General features: G+C 43.2%; 1 protein-coding gene across 2 annotated transcripts in view; it reads right to left on the bottom strand.

The window, feature by feature from the left end:
- Positions 1–1,024: 1,024 nt before the first annotated feature.
- Positions 1,025–11,205, bottom strand: part of LOC144491685 (hyaluronidase-like) — a 62,084-nt gene continuing 51,903 nt past the window's right edge. For both annotated transcript variants that reach the window (XM_078209856.1, XM_078209857.1), the window contains one exon: positions 1,025–10,634. In XM_078209856.1, the coding sequence (XP_078065982.1) occupies positions 10,317–10,634 (318 nt within the window). In that variant the 3' untranslated portion in view covers positions 1,025–10,316. The remainder of the gene's footprint in view (positions 10,635–11,205) is intronic.

The following is an 11,205-nucleotide window of genomic DNA, read 5'->3' as shown; positions in this document are numbered from 1 at the left end:
GTTACTTTCTGGTCAGCAACTGTCTTGGTTAAACTTGGGTCAATTTGAAGGCACAAAGTCCTTTTTTAATATTCCATCTCCCTAGCCCCCACCCCAGTCCACTATAGAGGTCTCAGAAGCTTCCCTCCTCACCCCTGATCAGAGTTGGCACTTCTCTCCCCTCGCTCCAATCATTGGCCCCTTCCTCCAGCCCCTCCCGACCATTGAACCCTCGCTTCACATCATCAGCTCCTTCCCCCACCTCCACAGGTTCATGTCTGGGCGAACCTGTTGTAACGTCACGTCGGTGTGGCGTCAATACAAGGCAGGGGGTTAATATCTGGCGAGGGGGTGGGTTAATGATATTAAACGTTTTGGGTGTGAACCTGATGATGTCGCTAGCGAGGGGCGGGAAAGATCCAAGATTGCGATCTCACAGGCGGGATCTGTGACTTCCGGATCTTGAGCCCCTATTCACATTCACACGGACAGCCATCATGGGCTCAAGAACACCCCCTCAGTTTTTAAAATGCAGGATCTATTTGCGTACATAACCACTTACATCTCACCACAACTCTGCTACAATGCATGAAGTTGCTTAAAGGATATCAACAATAATGATTTAAAAAGTAAACAAACAATACTGTATAGGATTAGTTTTGCACTGATAAAGTGGTCCAAATAATTTCCTTCTGTATTTTAAGGATCTGTGGTTCCAATCTTTAATGGTATTTTGAGCAGAAAGAACAAATCATTACACACGTAGAAAGCATTACCAAAAACCAGTCTGGCTTTAGTCTTACAGGTCAAAGTTCACCCCCAAGAGCTTTCAATTCCAAAACCAAGCAACAGGGACCTCATCGCAGTGTGGCTCATATTTGGTGTGACACCACATTTTACACCTCGAAAACCCACAAACACCATCATAGGAAGTTTAAAAATGTATTCTCTCTTTGCAGTATCTGCCTGCTACCAAGCCTGCCTTTATAGAAGTCACATTTCTGAACATGCTACACATACCATACACACACTGTTTATTTCTATATGTAGAATGTTTATTGATAAATACCTGTACACCATTACCCGTATATCATACACTAAAAATTCAAAGCTATCAGCATATTAGGCATGGCTTCCAAAAAATTGTAGATTTTGGTTCCACCAGGATTGGTTTAATTCGTTGCTGATCAGACACATTTTCAGGATATGGCAATGGCTAAACAACAAAATCATTTCAACTCTTTGGAGTTTCAATTTCCTCTCATAGTCTCTTGGACATTGTTCAATTGTTTAACACTGACACCGATTGTTCGTCGTTATGACTTTATTTGGCACCAGTAAGAATGAGGAGATTGCAGTAGTTAGGAAGCAATTTAGAATGTGCAACTGTGAATTATATCGTCTGTCGTCCTGATGAAGGAGCAGCGCTCAGAAAGCTCGTAATTCCAGATAAACCTGTTGGTCTTCAACCTGGTGTCGTGAGACTTCTTACTGTGCCCACCCCAATCCAATGCCGACATCTCCACATCATATCGCCCTTTGGGTAGAAGCCATGACTCCATTCTACACACCCTCTACAATTTTGTCCGCATTCACTCATCTGGTGCTCCTTGTTCAATGCTCTACTCTGAGTTAATTTTGAGTTCCCTACTTGTGGCCAAACGGGTCACCTAAGATTGCAAGAGCATGCTAGGATAATTGGACAAGAACAGAAACAGAAATTGGACAGAGATAAACAGGCTGCAGCTGCAAGAGCTGGAACACATAGGATATAGGCCATCTCCAGGACAAAGGACACTTTCTGGTCAAACTGGGTTGTTTATCAGACATTGGGGCACTTTAACCCCTTATTTGGGAGGGAGGTATGTGACCTATGTGCCTCCACCACCTACAGGCATGGCCGTTGGGTACACACCCAGAGATCTGTGTGGCAGCATCTGATTGGACCTTATCGATCAGGGTGATCAAGTCCTGATCGACTGATTGGCAACGGCCAAAAAGGGCAAGAAAACTAACGAGGTATAAAGGGTGCTGTGCAACAGAAGAATCTCTTTCTCTCCCCCAACGAACGAACAACAACAACTGTGACCATCACTAGCAACGACCAGCACGAGGAGAGCCACCACACACAAGGAAGGAAGACCAGAGCCAGAGTGTCAGACCAGACCAAAGGATCAGACTACGCAGAGGATGATGGAGACCAAGACGCAGATAAAGGCCAATATCTGCCTGGGTACTTGCCAGTCACACAGAAGTTAAGTCAAGGTCTAGTATTGTACTTGAATTTTAGTATTCTGTAAGTTAACTTATTGTTGATTGGGTGGGTGATTAATATTTGTGTGTTAATAAATATTATTGTACTAGCAAGAAGTCTATTCGCAATTCTTTGTCCACCATATAAGGGTTAAAACAGACTGTGTGGCAGGCGCAGCAACATACTTATAACTTAAATGTTCCAACCACCCTTTATCGCAACTGTTGTTCCAGTCCATCAATTTCTCCTTCCCCTTTTCTCTGACATGCAGATGTCAGAGCGGCTTTCTCGAAGGTCAACCCACGGAAAGCGACTGGCCCAGATGGGGTGCCTGGACGAGCACTCAGATCCTGCACGGATCAGCTGGTGGGGGTATTCGCAGACACCTTCAACCTCTCTTTACAACAATCTGAGGTCCCTACCTGCTTTAAGAAGACGGCCATCATCCCGGTACCTAAGAAAAACCAAGCAACGTGCCTCAATGACTATCGTCCAGTGGCTCTGACATCCGCCATTATGAAGTGCTTCGAAAGGCCAGTCATGGCACGAATTAATTCCAGCCTCCCAGACTGCCTGGATCCACTACAGTTTGCCTACTGCTGCAACAGGTCCACAGCAGATGCCATCTCCCTGGCCCTGCACTCAACCCTGGAACACCGAGATAACAGACAACTTGTCAGACTCCTATTTGTTGACTACAGCTCAGCCTTCAACACTATTATTCCCACAAAACTCATCTGCAAACTCCGTGGCCTGGGCCTCAGTTCCTCCCTCTGGGACTGGATCCTGAACTTCCTAACTCACAGACCACAATCAGTAAGGATAGGCAACAACACCTCCTCCACGATCATCCTCAACATCGGTGCCCCACAAGTGTTCTCAGCCCTCTACTATACTCCTTATACACCTATGATTGTGTAGCCAAATTCCCCTCCAATTCGATTTTCAAGTTTGCTGATGACACCAGTGGGACAGATCTCAAACAATGACGAGACAGAGTACAGGAATGAGATAGAGAATCTGGTGAACCGGTGCAGCGACAATAATCTCTCCCTCAATGTCAACAAAATGAAGGAGATTGTCATCGACCTCAGAAAGCATAGAGGAGAACATGCCCTGTCTACATCAATGGGGACAAAGTAGAAAGGGTCGAGAGCTTCAAGTTTTTAGGTGTCCAGATCACCAACAACCTGTCCTGGTCCCCCCATGCTGACACTAGGAAATTTGGCATGTCAGCTACGACTCTCACCAACTTTTACAAATGCACCATAGAAAGCATTCTTTCTGATTGTATCACAGCTTGTTATGGCTCCTGCTCTGCCCAAGACTGCAAGAAACTACAAAAGATCGTGAATGTAGCCCAATCCATCACGCAAACCAGCCTCCCATCCATTGATTCTGTCTACAATTCCCGCTGCCTCGACAAAGCAGACAGCATAATTAAGGACCCCATGTGCCCCGGACATTCTCTCTTCCACCTTCTTCCATCAGAAAAAAGATACAAAAGTCTGAGGCGTACCAACCGACTCAAGAACAGCTTTTCCCCTGCTGCCGTCAGACTTTTGAATGGACCTATCTTGTATTAAGTTGATCTTTCTCTACACCCTATAACTATAACACAACATTCTGCACTCTCGCTTCTTTATCTATGAATGGTATGCTTTATCTGTATAGCGTGCACAAAACAATACTTTTCACTGTATACTAATACGTGACAATAATAAATCAAATCAAATCAAATCCTTTAGCCAGTAAGAATGAACAACAACTCTTGATGGAAAGCTTTACAATTGATTGTGACGTCTTAATGAGCATGACTATGGCTAAGGCACATTCGATGGGAATATTGTTATTCATACTTTCATGTTACAATGCTTTCCTCTTTCTGGCCTGCAAGCATTTGTTCTAATGAGCGACACTTTAACATTGCAACAATTATTCTAATCTAATATGAGGTGTTGATGCTCATTCAGACTTGTCTGTTTGGGCAGGTTCCTCCTATAGACCGAAACTAATAATTCAAACTGTAAAGAAATCCCAGCCTAAACAACATGCTTTATTCTCATTATTTCTTTATTAAAATTAGTAAAAGGTCCAACAAAACGTAATAGTAAAATGCATTCTGGCAAATCTTAATGCTGGAAAATTAGCAGAGAATTACAAAACACTTGCAGTGAAATAAGTATCTTAATTGCTTTATCTCAAATGCCTTTCTTTTGTTTGCAATGACAAGATACCTCAGGTTTTTTTAATTTTTAAGCTGTTTGCTATCTTGTAGCTGTTAATCTAAAATCATGTTTAAGCACACTTTTTATCTTACAAAACTGTTCCAGCTGAAGCTTTCTTTAACTATTTAGATTTTGAGCCAAGTCCCTGTTTGTTTCCTTATAAGCCAATACTTTCAGTCATTCTCTCTCCTTTCCCTCTCTGTCGGGCATCTCGTCCAGCTGAGAGAGCAAGTAGACAAGCTTCTCTTCGACCACCTTCAATCCTGCTCTGGAATTGGGCGGCTCTGGGGTGACACAATCTGCAACTTTCCATCCATAATCTGGACTCCTCTTAGCTCTAAACTGATAACAGCACTGCTGTGACCAGCTCAGTGTGTGAAAAGTTACAGTCATGCTGTATTTTGTCACTGGATAACAGCAAATTACTGCGGATGCTGGAATCTGAAACCAAGAGAAAATCTGGAAAATCTCAGCAGGTCTGGAGGCATCTGTAAGGAGAGAAAAGAGCTGACATTTCGAGTCCAGATGACCCTTTGTCGAAGCTAAAAGGCATAGAGAGTGGGAGCTATTTATACTGGAGGGTGAGGTAATGAAAGATTAGTCATAGCCACAAAACAAGGGGAAAGACGCTAATGGCAGTCCATAGAGGGAATAGAAGGTGTGAATGGCCAAACAGCAGAAAAGCTGAAATCAGAGGGTAAACTGTGACAGATGGAGATGTGGGGGGAGGGTGGGGGGGGGGGAGATGGGTGGGAGATAGATAAAATTGAGGAAAAGGGGGAAAGGAGAAGCAAATGGGGAGTAAAGGTAAGAGAAGGGGGATAAAAAAGGGCGAAAAAAGTGGGGGGGAAGAAAAATAAATTCAATGAAGAAATACAAGGTAGAGAACAGTTAAAAATTAAATAAAATGAAAACAAAGGGGTCGAGGTGGGATAGAGCAAATCATCTGAAGTTGTTGAATTCGATGTTGAGACCGGAAGGCTGTAAAATGCCGAGCCGGAAGATGAGATGCTGTTCCTCCATTTTGCGTTGAGCTTCCTGGAACATTGCAGCAAGCCAAGGACAGACATGTGGGGCATGGGAGCAGGATCGTGTGTTAAAATGGCAAGCAACTGGAATGTCAGCATCCTGATTGTGCACAGACCGAAGGTGCTCAGCAAAGCGATCACCCAGTCTACGCTTGGTCTCTCCGATATAGAGGAGACCACATTGGGAGCAGCGAATGCAATAGATGAAATTGAAAAAGGCAGAAGTGAAATGCTGCTTAACCTGGATGAGTATTTTGGACCTTGGATGGTAAGCATGGAAAAGGTAAAGTGTTACACCTTCTGTGATTGCATGGGAAGGTGCCATGAGTGACGGGAGAGGTGTTGGGAAGAGTGGAGGAGTGGACTAGGTTATCCTGGAGGGAACGGTCTCTGTGGAATGCTGACAGAGGGAGTGAAAGGAAGATGTGTTCAGCGGTAGCATCATATTTTGTCACTCCAGGCCCTACTGTATGGTGCATCAAACAATAGCCTTCACACAAGCATAACTACAGTACACTGCAAGCATCTGGTCAACAGGATATTGAAAAATAATACTATAAAGAAGCAAAGATTGAGCAAAACCAGCTTTGATTGTATACCAGATAAATAGATTAGGCAATAGACTAAAAAGAAATTCTTTGACATCAGGAAGCAAGATGAACTGCACCGCAGTTGTGGGTCGGATCTCAAACAATGATGGGACACAGTACAGGAAAGAGAATCTGGTGAACTGGTGCAGCAACAATAATCTCTCCCTCAATGTCAACAAAACGATGGAGATAGTCATCGACTTCAGGAAGCGTAAAGGAGAACATGCCCCTGTCTACATCAATGGGGACGAAGTAGAAATGGTTGGCAGCTTCAAGTTTTTAGGTGTCCAGATCACCTACAACCTGTCCTGGTCCCTCCATGCGGATGCTATAGTTAAGAAAACTCACCAATGCCTCTACTTTCTCAGGAGACTAAGGAAATTTGCAATGTCTGCTACAACTCTAACGAATTTTGTACAGATGCACCATAGAAAGCATTCTTTCCGGTTGTATCACTGCTTGGTATGGCTCCTGTTCTGTCCAAGACTGTAATAAGCGACAAAGAGTTGAGAACAAAGCCCAGTCTATCACTCAAACCAGCCTCCCATCCATTGACTCTGTCTACACTTCCCACTGCCTTGGAAAAGCAGCTAGCATAATCAAGAACCCCACGCTTCCCGGACATACTCTCTTCCACCTTCTTCCATCAGGAAAAAGATACAAAAGTCTGAGGACATGTACCAACCAACTCAAAAACAACTTCTTCCTTGCTGCCATCAGACTTTTGAGTGGACCTACCCTTGCATTAAGTTGATCTTTCGCTACGCCCTAGCTATCACTGTAACACATTCTGCACTCTCTCGTTTCCTTCCCTATGTATGGTATGCTTTGTCTGTGTAGCGCGCAAGAAACAATACTTTTCACTGTATACTAATACATGTAACAATAATAAATCAAATGAAAAATATTTGAGTGAAGTGTTTCCACTTGGCAACTTTGAGAGGCAATGACCCTCACAGACAAGTATGAGGCTCTATGTGCTTTGCAGATGAAGCAATGAACAGAGACAGGAATCCAGTAAGGCTGTAAGAGGACACTTATTATGTATGATGAATTTTTGTGCTGATTGTTGTTGAGCTACCGATCTTCACCTGAACGTTATTTTATATGTTGCACTAAGTACCTTGAGCTAAGTCTTTTGATCACTTATATTAACTCCTGATGACCGAAGATCTCTTTCCTCTATCTCTTTCTGAGCTGGCAATCGAGTATAACTAGAAAAGTATCATCAAAACTCTATGTTCCTTTTTTATGTTAAAGTAATGCAGTTATGCTACAGTAGCACAGTGTTTACGTTACTTCCATAGCAATCTAGAGGCTTGGAATAATGATCGAGAGATATCCACCATGGTGGTGGGGAATTTAAATTCATTTCATTTCACATCACTAATTGTGACCATGAAACTCTGGATTGTTGTAAAAACTAATCTGTTTCACTGATGTCCTTTGAGAAACTAAATCTGCCGTCCTTACTCGGTCTGGTCTATATGTGACTCCAGACCCACAGGAATGTGATTGATTCTTAATTGCCCTTTGAAATGGCTGAGTAAGCCGCTCAGTTGTACCCAATGAGATTGTTCACCAGTGTTTTCTCAGGGGGAACTGGAGATGGGCAACATTTGCTGACCTAAGCAGTAATGCCCACTCCCTGGGAATTAAAAGAAACCCCCTTGTGAGCTGATGTGTTTTGGCATATTAAGGAAACGTTTAGCAACTTTGGAATGCAGCAAGTCAGAGGTACTTTGTTATGTTTCTTCACTTTGCTTTCCCCGTTGTGTGTGCCACTCTTGGCTGAGAGGGTGGGGAGATGTACATGAGAACAGGAGAAAATATTGCACTGGCACTCTCTTTAGCAGCTCCAAATTTTGAGCTAGACAATGGCACGGCTGGGTGCTTCGGAGCAGGTCTCTATATTGTGATGGAATCCGTAGTTTCAAAGCATGTATTTTTGAGACAGACCCTAATTGCAAAACTGATCGTTCTAGTTTCTAAGGAAACCAAGCCTGAAGCTGAGATTGGAAAGCATAATTTGGGAGATTGAAACTGACTGAAACCATATGAAGGGACACAGCCATCAGAGCTCCAATGTTGATTCCAGTGGTGCAGTACAAGCAGGCTGAAAAAGACAGAGGCAAGATCCACAAGTTGAGAATAAGTGAATATAGAGTCGCTCTGGCTGTTTCCATCACTTGAGGAAAACATTGGTGTATCTAAGCCCTCTTGACCCTTGTAAGCAGAATTGAGGAGGTTCTGCAGACGTGTGCCATTTTTGGTGAAAACCATGCCCATGGAACTTGGGTTGGGTGCGCTCTCCTAGGGATCAGGCTAAATTCTAGAAGAGCTGAAATTCTAGAAGAGCTTTAATTCTTAGGGAGGAAGACAAGAGTTTTGGAAGTATTTTGTGACTGAGATAAATGATGTATGTGCTGAATGGACTGCTCAGTCAATTCATAAGATCTGTCTTAATTGTAACATATAAAAACAGAAAATGCCGGATAAACTCAGCAGGTCTGGTAAGCACCAAGGAGAAACAGAGTTAACATTTCAGGTCTAAATTTAGACCCAAATGACCCTTCTACAGAACCTGCCTCTGAGGTTATCCAGCATTTACTGTTTTTATTTCAGATTTCCAACATCCACAGTATTTTGTTTTTATATCAGATGTAACATAATTGCAAACATTTAATGTGTAATTTATAGTTTACAATCTACCACAATTTGCCTGTTCGTTCACATTGAACTTACGTTAATTCTGGGTTTTAGAGCATTGGTGGTAATACAAGGTAGTATTTAGTGTTTGCTTTATTTGATTCCTGTAATATAAAAGCCATGATGTGGAGATGCCGGCGTTGGATTGAGGTGGGCACAGTAAGAAGCCTCACAACACCAGGTTAAAGTCCAACAGGTTTATTTGGTAACACGAACTCCGAAAGCTCGTGATACCAAATAAACCTGTTGGACTTAAACCTGGAATCGTGAAACTTCTTACTGTGCAATGTAAAAATATTTTGTTTTAAACTGTGTAATCTTGTGGCTTCATTCCTTCAGTAAATAATTGGAATTTCAGATTTCTTTATGGTCTCGACCAAGATTATAATATTTCTTTGGTTTCTTCACTAATTATTTCTATCTTTTAATGGACTTGGGTCTCAGTGTCTGTTTTCCAGACACTAGGAACTTATTGCAATTTGTTTAGCCACTCAGTTATTCGTGTGACAAGTCCACCCTGCTCTTGGTGTGGGTGCAGCATGTGACTCATAGACACAAACCCAAAATGACCAACTTCAGGGCTATAGAACAAATGTTCCTGTGGCAAGCACAATGACAGGGCATCTGGGGTACAATTTTGGACTACACTGTTGCCAAGGCTGAGTGTCTGAAAACTCATCAACGGCCTCTTCAGTTACCCAATTTTAGTGTAAGTACTGCGATGAAGACTTAAAATTTACACATTAGCTGAGTTGCCGACATGGATATTTTCTATCAGGGTGACACACACGTACCTTTCTCTGCCAATTTTGTCTACCTCTACCAACAGTTGGTGTTAGGATGGGAAAGGGCTCAGCTGGTATCCTTATCACTAGGGTGCTGATGAATCTGGCTGAAACAGAGATAGACCTTTTCGCCATGCAAATTAGGTCCTGAATGCCATGGTTAGGGTCTCGATTGCAAGTTTGTGACACATGGGTGGAAGGTACAATGCAAAACTCTCCATCCATGGCTACTGGCATTTGTAACTGTGGAGTCAGACGGAACAGGAGTGCTCTTTCTGGCTCCACAGAAATATTGCAGCGCACTACTGGCCCGGCCACACCCCATCCTGGCTTTGACTCCCTCTCCTCTGAGCACCCATCCAGGGTCTCTGCCAGATTGGCTAACATTCCTAAGACCAAAGATCAGTGAGCACTAGTTGTCAGATAACCTGTTAAAATACAGGTGAGGATGGGTCTCAAAATCACGACAGCCTAGAAACTGGCAAACCAGTGCACACCTTTTTTTTTGACCAACCTGCATTGACTCCACGGTTCCGGTTCGCGATTGCTGTTTTGTGATTGCCTGCTGAAAAGTGCACATCATGTGGGGAATGTAACATTGAATTAGCCTACTGAGACTTTCACTCTAATCTCTTATGAGAAAAATATCCATTTAGATGTCGTACCTTATGATTCCAATTGAGAATCACCACCTTCAGTTGAAATATAAAGTAAAAACAGAGGAAGAATGCGCAATTCCCAATCTAAAAGTTTGACATTTCCTGACAATGGGACCCTATCCATCCCTTGTAGCACTGACAGGTGAACTGCTCTTTCATGCTTTGCACATCTTCAGAATGCAGTTCTCCACGGGCTGTTAACACAGTGGAACTAAGATCAGAGAGAATTTCAAAGCTTTTGGGATCAAGCTGCAAGTAAGTTCTGGATTCAGGATCCTTCCGCACACAACGTCCATGGTCATTGCAAACAGCCTTGCTGCACAACATGGCAGCTATGGTAGTGTTCAGAACATATCTTCCAAGCTCCTTGTCAATGTAACCCTTCAGTGCCTCACAGCGTTCCTAATAGAAAAAGTACACACACATGTCAAGAGAGTTTAAGGTTCAGTGCTACATTTTCAAGAAAAAGTTAACAAGGGATTTAGGCACATTGGTGAGCTTTGCCATGAAGTAACAGATTTAGGTTCTCACGTTACAATGGGCAACTTCCAGTCGATTATCTGAGGAAGACGCAGAAGGTGGGAATGACTCAATAAAGTTTATTTATTAGTCACAAGGCTTACATTAACACCGCAATGAAGTTACTGTGAAATTCCCCTAATCGCCAGACTTCGGCACCTGTTTGGGTCAATGCATTTAACTAGACTGTGGGAGAAAACAGGAGCACCCGGAGGAAACCCACGCAGACACGGGGAGAACGTGCAGACTCCGCACAGTGACCCAAGCCAGGAATCAAATCCGGATCCCTGGTGCTATGCGGCAGCAGTGCTAACCACTGTGCTACCGTGCCACCCAATACAACCAGATTACAAGGTTGGGCCATCACAGAAGGTTGTCTCCAGCTCACAGCCTCTTGTTCTGTAGAAGGGTTCATATGAACTAAAAATGTTAACTCGGTTTCTCTCTCCATAGA

The sequence above is a fragment of the Mustelus asterias genome, chromosome 3, assembly GCF_964213995.1.
Source record: "Mustelus asterias chromosome 3, sMusAst1.hap1.1, whole genome shotgun sequence".
Classification (NCBI taxonomy): Eukaryota; Metazoa; Chordata; class Chondrichthyes; order Carcharhiniformes; family Triakidae; genus Mustelus; species Mustelus asterias.
This window is presented reverse-complemented; position numbering and strand designations above follow the sequence as displayed.